This window comes from Eucyclogobius newberryi, unplaced genomic scaffold (genome assembly GCF_026437365.1).
Source record: "Eucyclogobius newberryi isolate DKJ021-1_F unplaced genomic scaffold, fEucNew1.0.hap1 SCAF_16, whole genome shotgun sequence".
Taxonomy (NCBI): Eukaryota; Metazoa; Chordata; class Actinopteri; order Gobiiformes; family Gobiidae; genus Eucyclogobius; species Eucyclogobius newberryi.
The window spans coordinates 25,391,952-25,412,523 of NW_027315790.1; the positions used below are offsets into that span (position 1 = coordinate 25,391,952).

Genomic DNA, 20,572 nt, shown 5'->3' on the forward strand with positions numbered 1-20,572 from the left:
ATGGACAAACACGCGCACAGACACAGAGTCCTTCCACAGACACGTCCTGCAGCACTAGTGTTATCCACAGAGACATTAAAGTCCATTTATTCATCCTAGTTCAGAGCAAAACACTGCACCTTATACAAAATAGCCATTATAACCCTTTCATTAAAATCAAAGGGTGACTGCGTATTGATGAGCAGTAATTCCGGGGGCATGAAAACAGAAATGATTTAGTGGACATGAAACAGCCATAATGGATCTGAACTGTGTGACACCAAATGAATGGGCTCCTGCTCTTTCCCATCGCGCTGACTCTTTCTGAAAGGATATCCATCCATCCATTTTCTACCGCTTGTTCCCGAAAGGATATATTTCATAATAATTGTAAAATTGGACTAAAATGTTTACTTGTAACAGAAGAGAGATTGCGTAATCAGAGATGTTTACGAGGAAAAAAATGTTACACAAGAACAACAAGTGCGACCGAAATGTGACTCCAGCAGGTCTCGTCATAGGGGCTAATGCTTCCCACAGAATGCTATGACAACGAGCAGCAAAGTTCATTGGCAAGTTTACCAAAAAGATGATGGATAAGATGCCGAGAACTCACTCTGCATCGGTTTATGACGCAATATTTCGTGCAGGAACCATTTCAGAAGTTACTCACAGTGTTTCATCAAGCTCAACCTTCACTTGAGACAAAATCTATCTCGTTTGCTGTGAACTCGTTTGAGCCGCTTTGAGAATTCTCATTTCTCCGACAAGTGCAAACGGCTGTGCGCAGTGTTCATGTGCAGCTTCCACTCGGAAAGTAGTATCTGCCACTTGAAGGCGGCGTAAATGCAAGACTGGCACAATTTAGTGGAACATTCGAGGCCGACGTGCCCACAGAGACCTGCAGGTGGCGGCCTAGAGCACATATGTATAAAACAACAATGGCTTTGAGAGCAAATGAAAAAGCACAACATGGCATAACTATTAAAACATGGTTAAAGGCCGCAAAACGATCAAGACTTGGACAAAAACATGACTTTTCCAATATGAATTAAAAAAAAGATTACTGATGAACTTATTTGTTGAAAAAAAGCCAGAGGATCTACAAACCCAAAGCCTCGACAGAAGAGACGACTCATTCTCACAAATTAAAAGCGCGCTCCCTTTGTTAAACACAGATTACAGACAGAAATGAGCTTATCTCCCTCTCATCAATCAAGTAAAAGGTCATCTATCCTCAGCAGCTCTTATTCAAATGCATCTCCGCCTCTGACTAAGCAAAGACGCCGGGATTCATTTTAACTTTTGTATTCTCCGTTTGTGTGGTTTTGTGGGATTTTGTATTCATTTTATTCAAGACATATTTCATGCATGTTTGTAAAATCATGCTGACCTTTTTCCTAGGAAGCTAAAGTTATTTCCAGCCGCGACCAATTCGTCAGTCAAGGTCATTTTGATCCGTCGCCCGCGAGACTGCAATCGTGAAGAGCGGGATTCACAAGCTCGGTGTGTTCCAAACAATCTCAACAAAACAAATATCAGACATTTAGAGACAGGGAATTGGAAATGCAGACTCATCAAAGTGCATATCACGTTAGAAGCTTCGTTAAACCTTTTCGCGATTTCATAGTAATAGTAACTTTAATGCTTTTTTATGCCGTCTCTGGCGGTCGAGTGTCTGCAAACTGATGACACTGCTTAACCTAGAATGTTTCTCAGTGTGGCATTAAACTTTTCGTTGAGTCAGTGAGACCAATACGTCAAGTTACGGGTCAGATCTGTGGTGGGGCGTCCAAACTCACTCTGAGAAATTAGATTTTTTCTGTTAAAGGATTTCGCTTAATGTTAACAGTGGAAAATTTGAGGCAAAGCGACAAGACCTTCTGTTGTATTCTATAGAACAAATAGTGCTCATCAAGTTTGTCATAAGCTTTTGAATTTGAGTCAAAATTAATAGTATTCTTTTTTTGCCTCTATGTGTCAGGAGTGAGCGATATGTCGAAAATGTTGTAATATTGCATTTGTTGGAGGGAAATAAAATTAAAGTAAATAAAAGCAAAGGTCAAGGGTAGAGAGTGATATTTCAGTATGTATGCGTTTACTTTCAGTCCATTCGCTTTTGTGCAACACCTGAATCTCTCAACAAAGACATTTACAGGCCCGTTTTAGCTAATTTCTTATGGATTGCCTATCGTATCGTCGGCGAAATAATCCCACCGTTTCCACCACCCTGTTCTTTTATTCTATGGATCAGTTTCTTGTTTTATTCCCATTTCCCCCCCATTTCCCCCCCAACTTTCTGCATCCGCAATTAGACATGGAGTTTGGTTCGGAGATATGCGCTCAACCCACTGTGCAGAACAAGGTAAAAGTACAACGCCCGTGATCCTTTTTGTACCAACCCGCGCCTCTCTGAAACTGCAGGTGGCCTTTTATGTCGTGAATGCATTTGTACAAGAATCCATAAAAACACACAGGGCACAGAGAGCAGAGGTAGAGATGAGAAGCGTGTTTAAAACGTTTCAAAAAAAGAAAGAAGAGAGTCTCTGTTTTATCTCTGTGTGAACATATGAACAAGCCTGAGCCCTTGTACTCACAGTGTAGCTTTTCCCTTGCTTTATTTCCAGACCAAAAACACATTCATGGGAGTCAGCTTCGTGTTGCACAGTGCCGTTTGGAGAGTTGGCCATTGAAAAGATAAAATAAATTGAATTTTCTTCACTCTGAATCCCGTGAATAAGCTCGAACCAGAATCAGAGAAAACATGTTGACTGCCTTTGTTGTTCAGGTGCATAAATAATAATGGCAAATATATAAAACGTGTTCATTTTATCACTACAACAGCGGTACCAAATGTGTGCAGTACTTTGTGACTTTCTGTTTTTGTTTTTTGCCAATTTTTCCTACATTTTGTTTATTTACACCCTCTGTCATTGCTTATATAAAGTTTAAGCGAGTTTAAGTTTGTGGTACTGCTTTGACCAACTCTTCAATCTATATTGTTTTTTAGTTGTTATGGAAATGTAACCGCTGACCTCGAGTGCCTTGAAATTTAAAAAGCGTCACACATAAAATGTATCGAAACTAGACCTTAATTTGAAGTATCAACACTAAAAACAACCACACACATCGGAAGTTCAGCCTTTCCTGAATAGTTTTGATCTACAGGTAAATCAGAACAATTATAAGACCACATGCAATTCTAAAGAAACTACTATTATTATAAAAGGTTGAGTATTATGTTATTTTGTAATCTGGCCTTTTTTTTTTTTTTATCAGAGTCAAGTTTGTAATTTGTGCTAGTAAATTTAGTGAATTAAACAGTACAGTATTGTTTTCAATCCACTCGTGCGTCAGCAGAGCGGCTTCAGGTCCGTCTGGTGAAGTGCTTGGATTTGCCGTACTTGCATTTGCTGAACTTGAACGCCGCGCTAAATGTAAATACCAGCTCCGGCGGGAGAACGGGAGTGGACTGACTCACCACTCGAGTAGACTTCAGCGTCTCCCCGTCGAAGTGAACCAGGCTGGAGCAGTCATCGGGGAAGCCATCGCAGTCCTCCAGCTCCTGAGAGTTACAGGGCGGTTTGTCCGAGTCCGAAGTCGCGACCTGGCATGGCGACAGAGAGACAGAGACAGAGACAGAGACAGAGACAGAGACAGAGACAGAGACAGACAGAGAGAGAGAGAGAGAGAGAAAGGCCACACAGGGGAATTCATTTGCATTCATCAACATGTAAAAGAGCCGGGTCTAAAGTGGGACCTGGTTTTAATGAAGACGCAAAGGCTAAAAATACCATGGGGCGGATGAAGGAGCTGAGAGGCCATTGTGACGGCGCAGAGGTAACGCCGAGAGGGCCCAGAGGAAGGAAGATGTGAGGAAATATTAATCTACAAACTACAAAGAGGTCCAAAGGGTAAACACTTGAGTAAACAAACAACTGCATGTGCTGAGAGCGTACTCTACTGTAGTCTCGAAGGATTTGGCTCGGCAGATTAAGAGGGGGAAAAAAAAAAAACATTAACCAAGTAACACATTAAAAAGTCAAAGTATACAGTTAGTAATTGTGATCTTTGTAGAGAATTGTCCTGATTATTGTTCATAAGAAGCAATTTTCCATGTCATTTCCACAGTCTATTTTTCTTTGCTCAAAATTCTTTTGCGAGATGTCACCATAAACGTGCTAAAAACAATGAAGCCCTCAGCCATTTCAACAGATCTTAAACCATAAGAAAATATACTTCTACTTCTCAATCCAGTTCAGAAATGTGGAGGAGTAGAAAGTGCAAACACCTGCTCTCAAATGTAGTGAAGTAAAAGTATCCACAGTAAAATGTAATTAGATAAAGTAAAGGTATCTAAACATTTTACTTTTGAACATCACTTTCCACCACTGCTTCTGGGTAAAAGAAAAACATGTAATAATATAGACTCTGAGCTGTAAATGTGTAAATGAGTTCAAGTGATCCAAAGACACTCTGATGTGACTGTTTTGATTGAAACACTTCTCACCAGTTCTTCTGAGGTCAGGTGTTTGAGCCTCTCGTGGATCTGAGCCGTCTGTTCATCGCTCATCACCAGCTCTCCTCTTCGATCGCCCATCACCAGCTCCGGCCACAGCGCTCCCTCACTGCGCTTCTGCAGCGTCACCTCCAGGCTGCGACCACACAACCAACAAAGAGCACAGGTTATGGGCAAAATGTCAACATCAGAATCGTTTAAAGCAAGTGATGAGTGAGAAGATGGAGCTGGTTGCTTGGGTTCAATCTCATTCTTATCTTTCCTAATGCATTGACCATAACCGCTTCATTCTTCATGCAAGTTTATAATCACATTTCACAGCTTTAATGTGCCAGAGCAGAGAGTAACGCTTATATACGTAATGTTTCCACTCGTAATAAGCTCAGTGTAGCACCTTCTGGTTGTTTGTTGATGTGTAACACCACCCACTAGAAATACTGTATGGAGCTATGTAATATGTGGAAGTAAATGTGTACACTTAAAGGTGCCATAACGTGCTTTTTTTCACGTTTCATAGTCGATCCTGTGTATAATTGATAATAATAAGGGTTGTGCAACACCCTTAATCTAATAGTTAAGAAATATCACCAAGACCTTGGACCCCCTCACCAACCCGGAAGATGATGACGCGTGCCTGTGATTATGACGCGGTCCTGTGAACACCCCCCATCAGTTTGGAGATTCGAGGAAAGGAGATAGTCTGTAATATAGCTAAACACTGCGGGAATCAATCAAAAAAACACTCTGGGTACATATATGAAGCACAAATAGCAATGTAAGAAGGTTAAAAGCTCTGAAAAGTCGATTTTGCATGTTATGGGACCTTTAAATGGATAATCATTATTTTTTCACATGGACTTTTATTATACTATGCAATTGTGATATGTAATATGGGTTTACTTAAAGGCGTAATAGACGATTTTTCCGCACGGGGGAGTGCGCATGCGGACTGATACAACACACACGTGCGTTTGTTTATTAGCGCGACGGATCGCATCGAATCTCTCGTCTCCCGTAGATTTCCGTCTCTTCAGAGTCAGCTCGAACGGTCTTTCTCTGTCCTAATTTTGTCCCGTACACTGAGGGAACTATATTATGATAGATCCATGCGCTTAGACACGCGGAAACGTGCTGCTCTCGTGGGGACGAGCCACACGAGGCTGCAGGTGAGCGGTAGGTGCGTTCTATGATTGATACGTGGCAGGACTAATCGGCAGTTCACGCCACGAGGAAATAAGACTCAGAGTCGGGCCAAAAAAATCGTCCATTACGCCTTTAATACTGAAATGCAGAAAATGGTAAGTAAATGCTTATTTTATAAGACAAATGTCTTTGTAAATCTGAGGTGAAAGAAGTTATATGCTTGGTTAAATTGTTTCTGAAAGTTACGAGGAAATGTGTTCTGCATTTGAGAAACACGTGCTACATTTGAACACTTCTTGTTTCTTCTGGACTTGCTTAAAAGGTCCAGTTCCAGATCATCCTGTATTCAAACAGGGTGAAGTCCACTTTTTTTTTATTTATTTTTTTTATATATATAAGGAATGTTATGTAACAATCTAATGACATAAATTAATTTAATTGAAAATAAATCTAAATCTCTCTTTCTCGCTCTCTGAAGATTACTACTACTACAAAGTTCTACATTCACTCTACTGTGATAACTCAGACTTTTAAGTAGCTTTACAGCCTGTTCTACCTCAGGATCACACTATAGAATATACAATGTTTTATCCTCCTGTCCGCTGCACAAACGATCCTAATGAACAATATGGCCGGACATGCTCGGGGCACACTAAGAACTTGCTCATGCATAAGCATAAGTTAGGGGAATATCTACATTTGATTAGCTGCGCTCATTTTTTTCATAATTGGCCATGAGTCAGATATTTGATTTGACAAGCAATATCTATTACTGCCTCAACAATTCACAAATTACTACAAAGTGATTATTTTACATAATATGAGCAACTGCGCAACTGATTCCAGTTCTCAAATCAGAAGCTCACATTAGTTGCAAAGGATTTCTTTCACAATGTACAGTATGTTTATGCTTGAACCAAATGCACACAAAGCAACGTGATAAAAAAGTCCATACTGCGCTTTCTGTATTTGAAGGCTATTTATTATGCAGCACATAAAAGTAAGTACCGTAGAAGTCTGATCTAATTCACTTGAGGCACATACTGTTCTTGGACATATATAGATACAGTATAGGGTTAAAAGTAAAGGGCAACATATTTTACAGAACTGAGCACAAATTCATTTCCAATTATTTCTGAGGATTTATACTCGACAATGTTTTTAGTTAATTCAACTACTAGTTTAATATCAAACACTCTTAGTTCAAATCCAATTCTACTGTATTTATTACCCATTTTATAAACACAAATAACAAACAATAAAAAACAGCAAACGGTATAATACGTGCTCCGTTTGATCTCACTAATCCTAATACAATAAAACCAGTAAAACATAATCAAAGCAAAGCATAACATGGCAATAAATAAATAAATAAAAACAGAGGATCACACAACTTACCCTGTGTTAAATGGCAGAGAATAAAAGTGGGTCTTAAATCAGCCTTTTATTAATATCTATAACTATTTATATAATTAATTTCTGGGTGGATGTCTGTTTTAATTTTGCTGTGCTTATAAATGATTTCACTATATTGTATTTATGCAAAAATCAAGGTAGAGAATGACCTTCTCTACCTTGATTTTTGCAGAAAGTTTTTTATTGATGCTAGACACGATTACGCTAAATCCAATTATACATCAATCATTATACATATATTTCATTATCAGAATAATTGAAATGAACACAAGGCCGTTTACGTCGCCCGGATCGGCGTCACCAGGGTCCCATCCTGGAGCCAGGCCTGGGATGGGTGCTCGATGGAGAGCGCCTGGTGGCTGGGTCTTACCCCACGGGGCCCGGCCGGGCACAGCCCGAAGGAGCGACGTGGGGCCGCCCTCGCCCATAAGGGGCCGGTGCAAAGAGATCTGGGCGGCAGTCGACGGCAGGGGCCTCGGCGACCAGATCTCCAGACACAGAGACTAACTCTGGGGACATGGAATGTCACCTCGCTGGGGGGGAAAAGGGCTTGAGCTTGTGCGGGAGGTTGAGCGATATCAACTAGATATAGTCGGCCTCACCTCCACGCACAGTTTGGGTGAGGAGGTGAGGAGCTCGGCCACAGGGGGGGAGCTCGGAGTAGAGCCGCTGCTCCTCCACGTCAAGAGGAGCCAGCTGAGGTGGCTCGGGCATCTGTTCCGGATGTCTCCTGGGCGCCTCCCTTGGGAGGTGTTTCAGGCATGTCCCACCGGGAAGAGGCCCCGGGGAAGACCCAGGACACGCTGGAGAGACTATGTCTCTCGGCTGTCCTGGGAACGCTTCAGGATCCCCCCGGAGGAGTTGGAGGAAGTGTCTGGGGAGGAGGAAGTCTGGGAGTCCCTGCTCAGACTGCTGCCCCCGCGACCCGGCCCTGGATAAAGCGGCAGAAAATGGATGGATGGAAACAAAGATTCAATCATTGTATCCAATATAATAAACCATAAAATTTACTTTTGTGATTGTGTTGAAGACATATTTAATCACTACATACTGCATTTCATTGTTTTAGAATTCAGTTGATCAAAAAACATATATACATAAATGTATAAATATGAATATATTTTTATGATGGATATTTTTGAAAAGGTACTGACCAATATCAATTAAAGTCCAGATAAAACTTCGGATTTAATACATGTACCTATTGATAATCTTTCAATGGGACCAAATTAAAAAGCATCACTTCTTCATTAAAAATATCACTTTTTGTTCATAAAGTCCTTAAAATACAGTCGAAGACTAGCTCATGTTTTATGATCCTCCTGGATGTTATAACACAGCTTTATTTTGGACACTGGTGAAAAGATATGAACCGCACACAAAAGACGGGCTTCTCAATTCATTCAGAACACACAGTGGAGAGATGGAGCTCAGCTGCTCATCCGTCAGAGCATTGAAATGGAAAAATATGGTAAATTCAAACAATAAGCGAGTTTTACCTGGAAAAAGTCCATATTTCTCAAAAGGCTTTAGCAAAAATAAGCAACTTTTTTGTTAACAAAGGACTATCCGACTGTGACTAAGAATGCCTGTGTAAATGAAGCGCTGACATCTGCCCTAATGGAAACCTGTAATGGTGTCAAAGGCCAGAGCTCGTCTCACTTCTCTGTTTCAGGCGGATCATTGAAAAGGTGTTTAATGGTGTCCTAATGAAGGGGGCACGCGCTTTACAATAAAAATCAATACTGATCTTTCAGAGATTGACACTTCTGTCTTTTTCAGAGATTGACAAAGCCACCTCGCACAGTGTAGACCTTTGTTACCATTAGCAACCGTGCCAAAAGTAGTAGTATTCATTAACGAAACATACAAAAAGCGGTTTGAAGAGTTGCCCTTTGATTTCTTGACATTTCTGTGAACAATCCTGTTGTCATGTCATCATGTTTTATTGATTAATTTCAAATAAAGTTACACTTTGTTGTTTTGCTCTTTTTAAAAGCACAGAACCAATATTCATGTTTTTAGGCAAATTATTCCTTCCTGATTTGAAGAATTTTGTGAGGACTTTCTCCCATTCAATAACAATAAATTGGTTTGAATTGCATGATTTCTACTGGGTAATGAGCATCTCTTTTATAGTCCTTAAATTATTTATATAAAATTACCTTGATTTTGGTTGGACATTAATATTACATTGTTTTAAAAAGCATCAGTACTTTTTGCCAAATAACATTGTGATCTCTAAAACTGTGGCCAATAGCGATTATGCAACACTACGGCATTTGGTGAGTGTTGCGGGTGTTGTTTCCCGCTTGATCAATCACCAGGTATGATTCAATTTGATTTTGTCACATTAAAAACAAATAAAAATCACGTTCAATATTAACTTTAACATAAATGAGACAGACTTTTAATCAAGGCCATTCAACACAGAAAGTCACATTTTGTCCTAAAAAATCTCAACTCTGCTTTCAACCACAAGCTAAAACTGACAAAAGATCGACTGCATTTAGGTAACTAGCCATTATATTGTGGATCCAAGTTTAAATAAATTCTTGCCTGGTCAGCTTTCATAACTTTATTCACATCATTAAATCTGTTTTACAAGTGGCATTTTGTTTTGATTGTGAAACCTCTTTGGAGGCCAGCCGTGCATTATAAGTTGTGTTTTTCTTAACAAGGCCAATCACAGGGAATAAAAAGCTGTTTTGTATTCCACAAATGTGTTTCTATGAAATGTGGCATGAATATAAAGTATTGTATTAAGGAATGAAAAAGGCTAATTCCATAGTGTGTTAGGAGATGAAATATTGTGTAAATAAAAGGGTGAATGCAGTAGGAGTTTTAAGTAAGTCAAAGGGGCAGAAGGCCAGCTTGCATGGTATAAACTACTGAATTATTACCGAAATGTAAGAATCGTATTAGTCTTATATGTGACAAATGTATTTTCTTGTCATGTTCAGCAACAGAATATTATATTAAGTGATTGTATACATTGAATTAAAGGGAAAGCACCCAATTTTGAATGATGAGTGATGAAAACTTGTCATGTCCACACATAGCCGGTATCTGATAAAACGCATATACTTTTTTATGTTTTGACCTGTCGACCTTTCTTCAAACAAATTTACTATTTAATCATTCAGTGTTCCTTTGTTAACAAACAGCTGCTCTACACAATATAGAGTAAAAGAACATGCCATTTAATGAGAGAAGTAATTTAGTTTACTTCAAGGTTAAAGGTGCCTTATGTACATTTTCTGGTTTAGGGTCCAGCAGCTTGTCTCCATGGCGATGTTATTGCTTTGCCCAGAATGTTCCACAGTATGGCATGACATTTATTTCACATGATTTACAGGTTGTGTTTTTATTGAAGAAAAAACAACCTAGGTTGTTACTGTGAACGGACTCGCCTCTCCACAGAGCTGACCAGTAATCTCTTCTGGTGGCGTCAACTGCTTGTGCTTGTCTCCATGGAGATAGAACAGTTTAACGCCATGTAGTAGAATTGGGCAAAGCAATAAATGATGAATAAGTGAGTGAGCAAATCTTTTTCAAACTTCTTTTAGAAACTTCTGAGAACAGTTTCCTTGTCCAAATCTCTTTTCAACAAACGTTCTTCATTCTCCGTCTTCTGTCTGACAGTAGAAGTTGGTCTCGATACATCCCGGACAAAACGTCAGGTTCCAGAAGGGCCTTGTTATGATTTCGGTGACACGTTTGTGACCTGAACTCCGCGCTCCAGCTCAAAGCAAATCCTTTACAAAACTCTGAAATGGGTTTAGCCAAATTCTTCTCTGAGGTGACACATAGCAAATGAATGTGTATTGTTTGCACAAGAGATGCAGTGAGTGAACAGCAGTGATTCGAGGCATAAATGAGTCCATAAGAAGACTGTATAAAAATCCAATTTACTTTGACTGAAAAAACTAATTTCCAAACTACTTTGAAGCTGGTGTCATCTTGTCAGTCCTGGTTTGGACAGACTTCAGATAAATATACAGCCTTTTATTTGACACCATAGAAATACAATTTTCAAAACAAATATTGCTTTTGCGGTTTGAGGCTGTGATATATTGCTATTCCTTGTTTCCATGTTATTCCAAGCTTTAATAACCAGGGCCATTTTGTTGCCAGTTGATAGCGTTTTCTTGAAGGCATTATATTACTCAGGCCATTGCAGTGCAGTGAATTACATTGATGTAAATAAAGTACTGTTATTTTCATAACAGTACTTTAAATACCATGCCAAGACATTTGCTGTACAAAGTATACAAGTATATTTTTGTGGTTGTGAATTTGATCTACAATGAGGAAATATAACGGCCTGTGCACATATCTCAACCAACAAGTGAACTTTGAAGGACAAATGCGATGCAGTATTTGAAAGGTTATCCTTTTAACATGCTCTTGTGTATCTTTAGTTTGGCATCTCATGTTTTAGAAAAATAATAATTCTAAAATAGTTTTGGCACCATCTACAGGCTGCAGAGGGAATAACAACAGGCTCATAAAAACAACTGGAAAGTTCTCAGGTAAATGCAATGAAGCACGCAGTTGTACTGATCATGATGGCAGGGACGCACAGAGCAAGTCTGGCCATGATTTAGGAACATAAAAAAGAAAGATCGAGAAAATGTCAGTTAACAAGATTCAGTGTTTTTGACGCTAGGAGGAGAGAAGACCAGGATTCATCAAACTAGCGTGAATAAAGCTAAATGCCAGGTATGTTTTTGATGAAAAATATAGACTAATGTATATCACTGAAATTAAAAGGACGATCCATTAAAATATTTGTCCAATCAATACTAAAACAAGTATCAAAATGTGTCATTCATTTGAAAAAGTATTTAAATTTTAAAAAAATATCTGGACCTTTCCAAGACCATCTAAATTAATAAATTACTTAAATTTAATATTAAATTAAGTGTATCAATTCAATAGTTTTAGTAGATTTAGTTTAGTTTTGGGATTTTATCATTTAGTTTATTATTATTTTCATGTGCACTGGTAGAGCAATTATAAATTGTTTGTTATATTTTAGTTTGTTTTTTAAATGTTTTCTGTGCAGCACGTCGGAAATGTTTCAGTTTAGAAAATGTGCAATATAAGTAGATTGGATTCAAATGATGAACAAATCCTTGCTCATGTATGAGATTGCACGTTATGAAAAAGGACTTGTTGGTAACAGTATGTAAGCGTTCTGTTCCGTCCCTGCACATGTGAAATGGGTCTTCAGTGTGAGTCGGACCGCTACAGCGTTGAGCCCAAACCTCTTGTTGTCTTTGATGAACCAGGCGCTGGCCTCGGGGTCCACAGCGGCGTACAGTTGGCCCTGCAGGAGAGGTGAGAAGCCCTGGACACCGACGCTCAGGTTGTGCGCAGTCAGATGAAACTGCACCGCGTCTTTGGTCACGCCCTGAGGCAGCCGCACGCACACCGTCAGGTCTTCTGCCGACTGCTGCCACACGTAAATGGGATCTGAATTCAAATGAAATGCAAAGTTTGAGAGAAGAGCAGATGGGAGAACACATACATAAAACATCTTCTATAAGGGTGGAGGAATTACGAGTTGAATATGCAGACAGGAACGTGCGGAAGTGGAAATGATGGTTATTGTTGCAATTGTAAAAGCAGAAGTTATTGTTTTAATGAGTAGGTTTCAGTTGTGCTGTCCATTTCTGTAGTCCTAGAATGAGCAGTAGTTGTTTCAAAATTCTAATAAAAAGTCCCAGTGCAATAAAGCTTTTCATTTAATAAACTAGGGATGCACCAATACCGTTATTAGGGGTGTCAGTTAATCGATAATTGTGATTATTCAGGTCAAAATTGTAAGAAGTAAAAAATAATAATTGTGACAATTTCAGAAGCAAACAAACTTTTTTTCCGTCAATCCAGAGTAATACAGTGGCAGTTTTTGTCACAACTTAAATTTAATTAAACTGGTCATAAAATTGAGGAATTGTTGTGAATAAAATAAATAAATATTTAAATGTTGTTTAGTCATGTTCGTTGTTAAATCATGTTGATTTTGGTCACAATAATTCTAACATTTGATATTGTGACATCCATAACCATTACCGGTTTCGATATGGGAGCTGATACTGTAAAAATGTACCTACTGATACTTGATTTAACCATTTAATCTAAACATATGTTTAACAACTTCAACCCAGTAAATATTGTCATTTGATACCAGAATTTGATGTTCAGAATAAACAGTCACAGACCGTTTCAAATGACCCATTTTACCCCAAAATACATATATATACATGTTATTGTGTGCCCAAGATAAATACTAAACAGCATTAAATAAGTCTTAAAAAGGTCTTAAGTTTGAGTTTATTAATTATCATTAAGTCAATGTAATAATATTGTGTTGAAAATTACATTCTATATATTCTGGTATTGAAATCAGTATCACGCTAATTACTTTGCGTCAATTCAGCTAAATGGAGTTTAGAGAGGCTAAACTGCTCTGGAGAGACGTTTCAGTGACAGACTGATCCACCTTTGTGATGTGAAGGACAGATTTAGCAAGTCTTACTCCAGCTGCGGTCAGACTCTGAATGAATATCAGCCCTGTACATGTGTCAACCACTCTTGCGATGTGCAATACAGTAATATAATCATCTCTGATGCAAACTCACTTCACCCGTCATTAACTCTGTCCATATGCTGCATCGTCTATAATCATAGCCACTTATTGTATATCATATTATACTTAAGACACTTAAACGGCTATTTATTTATCCGGTCCATTAGCTGCACTGTACACAACCACAGTCATAGCCACTTATAAGAGTCTCAAGTGTTTTGCTCTTACTGCAAAGTGTATTAATTTAAGTCTTTTTTCACACTATTTTAACTTAAAGTTGTAAATAAAGGTAAAGTGGTGTGAAAAAGTCCCTTCCTTGTTTCTTTTTTTTTTGCATGTTAAAAGTTTCAGATCAAAGAAATCATTATCCTGCTGCAGAACCCAAGTTCACCTCAGCTTGAGGTTACACACAGATGGCCGGACATTTTTTGGTAAAAATAAGCAGAATTCATGGTTCCATGGCAAGTCTTCCAGGTCCTGAAGCAGCAAATCCGTTTGATGATCTAAACATTTAAGTGTGACAAACATGCAAAAATAAGAAATTAGGAAGGGGACAAGCACTTTTTCACACCACTGTATTTATCTTGTTTGTTATTGCAGGTTAGCAGGTTATTGCTGTTCTTGAACTCTGCGTTGCAACACTGAAATTTCCCCTTTGTGGGAAAAAAAAAAACGGTTATCTTTATCTTTATGAAATGTTAGTATCGTGACCACTACAAGGTGGAGTAGTATTAGTAGCAAATGTTTAAAAATAGATAACTCTATAGTAACAGTATTGTCATCCTTGCTTGTAAAACCTAAACATTTCTCAGATTGAATGCATTCTATAACATCAAGGTCAAGTTCACCTCCACGATAAATTAACAGCATTCCTGAACATTTGAAGTGGACGTAGTTGAGAGTCTGCTTAAGGTTTCCATCAACGCCACAAAAGCCGACGATCATTAAAAAGCAAGAAACGGAGACATTACTCACCTCCTAAGTGACTTTATTGATCTTAACAATTTAACGTCTACATTTGCCGGGCTATCAATATACATCCCCACCGTGCTTTGTCAAGGTATTATTTCAAAAACGTCAATGGAGCGGTGTTATTAGTTAAAATGTACAAACAGCTGGAAAATCGCGTCACGGTTCAGTTTTGATTGATTTCCCTGCGTGGCTTGCGTAGAGGCTCGTTCTCATGAAACACCAGTCGCAGGGGAAACATGCAGCCCATTTCCCTATGGCTTTTGGTAAATAGACACAATAGAGTGAGTGGATTTATGAGGTAGAAGATCACACAAAGTCAATACAGGTGGATAAATACAATGCTCATTTAAGGAAGAAACAAACACATAATAGACTTGCGTGTAAAATAGTCAATAGCAATAATGGATTTACACTATATAATGCCAGGCAGAAAACAATAGATTCAATTAAAGTACATTATGTCTGAGCCTATAGAAGCATCAGCAAATGCATCACTATTTAACTGAGGTGTAGAAGATTGCGGTCTTTTCTCAATTCTCAAGAACGCAAGAACGTACTCGTGTTCTCGGCAAGTACGTTCTTGCAGAGGACAAGAAAAGTGCGGACATGAGGAGAACGGGAGTACGCAGCCCGAGTACGGAGATGTGGAACATGCGTCGCGATGTTGCCCTCCGCCGTTATTAATATATGCCGTCAAATTCTTGAATACGAGCCAGAACGGCGACGAAAAGTGAGAGTGGCTTTTTCAACTTGCTTTGCATAAGAGAAATATATGGACTTCTGTGAATAAACATTTACTCCGAGGTCCTTGAGCTCCTTAAAGAGCTGCCATCTCTCTCTGCTGTATTTGCTGCATGATTTACAGTTTCAGGATTCCCACACTCTCACAGCCCATTAGGATGTTTGCCCACTCTAAACAGACAGCAGTGCCCGAGCCTCACCACGGCTCAGCTCGTCAACTCGTACATGTGAGGATTATGATACAAATACATCAGAAATTGCAATGTGCTCAAAAATAACCATGTTTCATTCAATATTATGGTATTATTAGATATTCAGAAATGTTTGGATTTTTTATCTCAACTCAACAGTTTATCTGCATGTTTGTCTTAAAAAATGCCATAATATAGCTGTGACAGACTTCTATCACTAATAATTAAGTGAGCATTATTTGGTTTGGGGCGCCGCCTCTCTTCATTGCTAACATTTATAGTCCAGATCGAGGAACCGAGTGCTTCCTGGAGAATGGGCTGAAACAGGTAAGCGCGCTGCGGCACTCACCAGGCCGACTCATCCTGGTGAGTAGGCCCCGTCTGTCTGCTCACGACAACTTACATTTTTGAGAAACATAAAATAATAAAGGCTTCTAAAATTTTATTGGTGCCATTTTTTCAACACTTTCATATACTATATATTTTTACCAATTCTTTCCTGCTATTGTCTCCCAATATTTTAAGATCATTATTAAAGACTTCAATAACTAAGGAGATGAATTCCACATATGAATATTGTTACAAATGTTAATAGTCTATACGCCACTGTTTTAATCACTTTGTCACTCCTGTGAGAAAAAGGAGCAGCGTTGATCACTGTAAATGTGTGATAAAAAAGGCTGCATTACCCAGCAATACTTTTTATTTTAGTATTTCGATCTTTGAGTCTGGAATTAGCCTAAGGCATTATTTCCGGTGTTATTCTTTCTTGGCGGAAATCTGTTCTCACTTCTGCAGTCATTCTTCACAGTCTTCTCGTGCCTCCAGCTCAGCAGCAGCACTCAATGACTTCCGTTGAAGAGTTTGTGGCCCAGCACTTTAACAGCAGTGATTAGCATTATGCCCATCAAGCATTTTTGGAACAAACAAAAACATAAAACTATAAAAACACACTTTTTAGGGCTGTGCATTTCAAGACCAAGATTTACTCATTTCTAATTATCAATGATTAGCTTATCTTCTGTCAGTAAAAACATGTGGTTTGGAACAGTCCAGGAAATTAATATTAAAACATTTTTTATTTGTTTAGATAAACTACAAATTGCTACAACAAATCTTGCTTTTTGATATAAAAGACAAAATACATAAAAACCATGGCAAAGAGGGATGCATCATATTGCTGTAATCGAAAACTAATTTGCCTTAAAATTTGCTCATTGTATACAGTTTTAGAAGCTTGAAATGTCAGAAAAATATTTAATTTCCATTTATCTGACAAGTATTGAGATCGTAAATGAATCTGCAGTTTGCATTTTAAAACGAAGAGTGCACAATAACATTAGAGACGTGGCTGAAATATGACTATACGATGCATAATCACGCGCATATCACAACTATTTATGGAGGTCTATACAACAGGATTAGCAGGAGGTTATTAGCATAGTATATTGGCAATTACATCTATTCAAATTGTGATTAGATCAAATCATGTGGAAAATGGAAAGATTAAAAAAGATTCACATTTCCAAGCACTATTAAATATTTATAGCAATATTAACAAGGTTTTTAAATCACTAGAGGAAATATTGGCAGCTGTAACTTGAATAAAATGAAGCCCTCACAGACAAATGTGCCACAAACACTGCACAGAAGAACAGTCAGAGGTAGTTCAAGATTAGAAAAACACAGACTTCCACTTTCATATTATTTTTAATCGGCTTATAGGATCAAGGCTTGTTGCGACGTGGCTCTTTTGTTTTTCTTATCAGATTCAAGTCTGTACAACATCACCGAAGCTGCGACTCGGCCTTATCCGCAAGTCATCGGCTGATCAAACATTGAAGAATCAGATGCTTCACAAAGCACTCGCATGTTATAAAAGCAGCAAAAACATACGGTACATAGTTGTTTAAGATTTCTGAGTTCTAGATCTTCTAATTTTAAGTAATCAGATTCTAATCAATCAAATTAGTATAGAAACTAGATACTAATATTGAAATGAGTTCAGTTCAGTTTATTCCTCTGCACTCAACCACATTTCTCTATTGACACCTGAGCGTATCATTGACATTTAGAAATGACTTTGATTCTGATGAAAAATTGTTTGATTGCACAACTCAACATATACATGTGGAGCTGTTGCGGCGATTGTAGTGCAGAGGCTCAGCGGCTTTAATCTGCACTATCTGTGATAATTATATCCTCAATCATTTAAAAGCCAAGACAGGCTCTCATGTTTTTCTAATTCTGATGTTGTTTGGTGAGATAGTCCCTGTGGTAAATAATCATCATAGTTTTACATCAGTCAAGTTGCAGGTTGTGACGAAAATTTGACAATTAAAAATGGAATATTACAAAAATGCAGAGATCTTTTTATGACAGTTTAAACAATCTTTTAAGAAAAAACATGTTATCAGTTGTAATTCTTTGTCAAGTCATAACTTCTGTATGATTTAAATGGACTTTGGCTTGTTTACAGTCTGGTTGCCAAGTAAAAGTTGTGGAATTACCTCTACCTATGTCATATTTTATGTCAAACCAGGAAGTAACATTATAATTGTCACCAAAATCGCAAATTGGAGAAAAACAAGCAAAATGTATGTCCTTCAGTTTTACTGAAAATTGTATCTAATGCATCCTATAGATTTTAAATTCAGTAACTCTAGTTTGAATGTTTCAGTATTACAAAACGCTTTTGTAACACTGCTTTTGTTTTAGAAGATGTAAGGGTTGCAAAGTTGTAATAAACTGGAGATGAAAGTGGGTTGTTTGGTTCAGTCAGGCCTTAAGACCTTCATATAACCATTCATTCAAGAACTACCACTACAATTGCACAAGAAGAGAGAAAATCCACAGCTCAATCCTCGGAGCTGCAATTTCTCATGAAGAGCCCCATCAGACCATAAACTACACTGACATAGAAAAGAAAGAAAAGGAGAAAACAGCTGCACTTGTATAAAAAACAGACATGTTGGGGTTAGAGGGCAAACTCTGATGCGGGTGGGTGATATTGAAGGCGCTAGGACAATAACAAAGACGATATCGTGGCAATCAGACATGTACCTGTAAAGCTTGTGTTTGAGGTTAAAGTGCATATGACAGTGCATTATGACTTGGTTTGGTGGGAGATAAATATTCGTCACATAGTCCTTGCGACGAATATCTATCATCATCATCAATAGGTGACATTCCATCCAAAATGCTGGAACAATTTACCCGCAACAAATTTTTCGGACAATTTAAACATTAATTTGACAAAAGGTTATTAGGTATCATTATTTGTGAAATCCTAATTATAGTGTAATTTATATGGATTTTGGCCATTGTTTATAGTATGGTTGCTAGGCGCAATTAACTCTAAAGTTACTTCTGCTGCTCATGTCACACCAGGAAGTAACATTATAAACAATAGATTCAAACTGGGGTGAAAGAATGCAAACGTTTTGTTAAAATTTTGAATGTAATCATGGTCACTAGGTTGTAGTAAAATGTGTAGTAAAACCTCAAACCAAAAACAGTGCAGAAATACCCCTTAATTCCCCCGTTTCAGATGTTACACTGCAATTTTGTTTCATTTTAATAAGATCTATTTGCTGCCTTCAAAATACTGCAGCAACTTCGGTAAAAATCATTTTAGTAGTCGACTAGTCAGCAATTATGTTTTCCATTAGTCAACTTGTCAAATTATTATTTCTATTAGTACATCGAGACATTTTAAGTACGCCAAGCAAAGAATTGAAAACCAAGCAGCATTTTGTTTGTCTTAGTATTCTCATTTAATGTTATCTATAACATTGCATGATTTAAATCTGTTTAATCTTTGAGAAACTTTACGATCTCCCAGCTTCAGGCAGACCCTGAATGCACTATCTACACTTGGATCAGACATGGGGCTCATGTCAGAAATCTTTGTTTGTTTGAGGTGAGGTTTGTGCACATGTATTTACTGATCTGTAAGTGTGAAACAAGTGTTACATGTGTAAAACAGTGTGACTGTAAAATTATTTTTGTGTATTTTGTGTATATATTTTAGCATGTTTTTAGTATTATTTTTATACACTACTACAACTACACTCAGTAACACACACATCACAAAAGTACGCATAAAACTATGTAAAGTCACGGACAAATTAAAAAGAATACACTACCGGTACACTAAGCCACGCACAAACTGTTTTGCCCACATGTAAACACTTTACACTAAACAGGTTTATTATGTTGACGAACAATGGCGTTTCTATGGTGAGAAGACTTAAACCACAGGAGTAATATGTTTATCAATGACGTTCATCAAGACTATTCAAAATGAGCAACAAAGGACCCAGAAATTAAAACGCTCGAGAGTGAAAGACCCCAAGAAACATAATGAGATTCAAACACGTTTCACACACATTCACTTGATACATTTACACACAGGCAGAAAATTAAAAACAAAAGTCAGATTTTGAGCAAACTAACAAATAAAAGAACATACACTGTAATAATTCCTTAATTCCGTAACCTTTTTCCAAGTTTTATGGCAATAAAAAAACCTTTACTGACAAAAACGCTAATAGACTGAATTTTTTGCATTAAATACCATACTGTGGAACAGTAGTTCAAGGCAAAGCAATAACGTCACCATGGAGACAAGCAGGTTGCAAATCCCCTACCAGACACTGCACCCTTTAGAATAACCGTTCTGTTCGAGGTCAAAGATGTGGGGGAAAGTGACAGAGTGGTTTTGTTCACACTTTCTGAGGCCATTAAAAGTGAGGAAACATTTTTGGGTTGAGAAAGTTGTGAATAACATTATAACACTGGTAATTTACACGCTTGTTTATTAGTCTAGTCCATTCACAAAGTCTAGAGGTTACAAAGGTCTTACTGGTATAAAATGTTGCATTGAATAATTTTATTTAGAACTAGAGACGAACAGAAGAGACCTTGAAACATTGCGAGTCTCCGCGGTAACGGCCCACTGCGGTGTTTCTATGGCGATTGTTGAGCACCAACAGTTTCTACCTCAATCTT

General features: G+C 38.0%; 1 protein-coding gene across 1 annotated transcript in view; it reads right to left on the bottom strand.

Moving 5' to 3' along the window:
- nudcd1 (NudC domain containing 1) overlaps positions 1-20,572 on the bottom strand; it is a 48,339-nt gene that overhangs the window by 11,514 nt on the left and 16,253 nt on the right. Inside the window, exons 6-8 of the mRNA XM_072448102.1 lie at positions 12,331-12,538; positions 4,490-4,634; positions 3,461-3,586 (exon numbers count right to left, since the gene is read on the bottom strand). Coding sequence (XP_072304203.1) covers positions 3,461-3,586; positions 4,490-4,634; positions 12,331-12,538 — 479 coding nt within the window. The remainder of the gene's footprint in view (positions 1-3,460; positions 3,587-4,489; positions 4,635-12,330; positions 12,539-20,572) is intronic.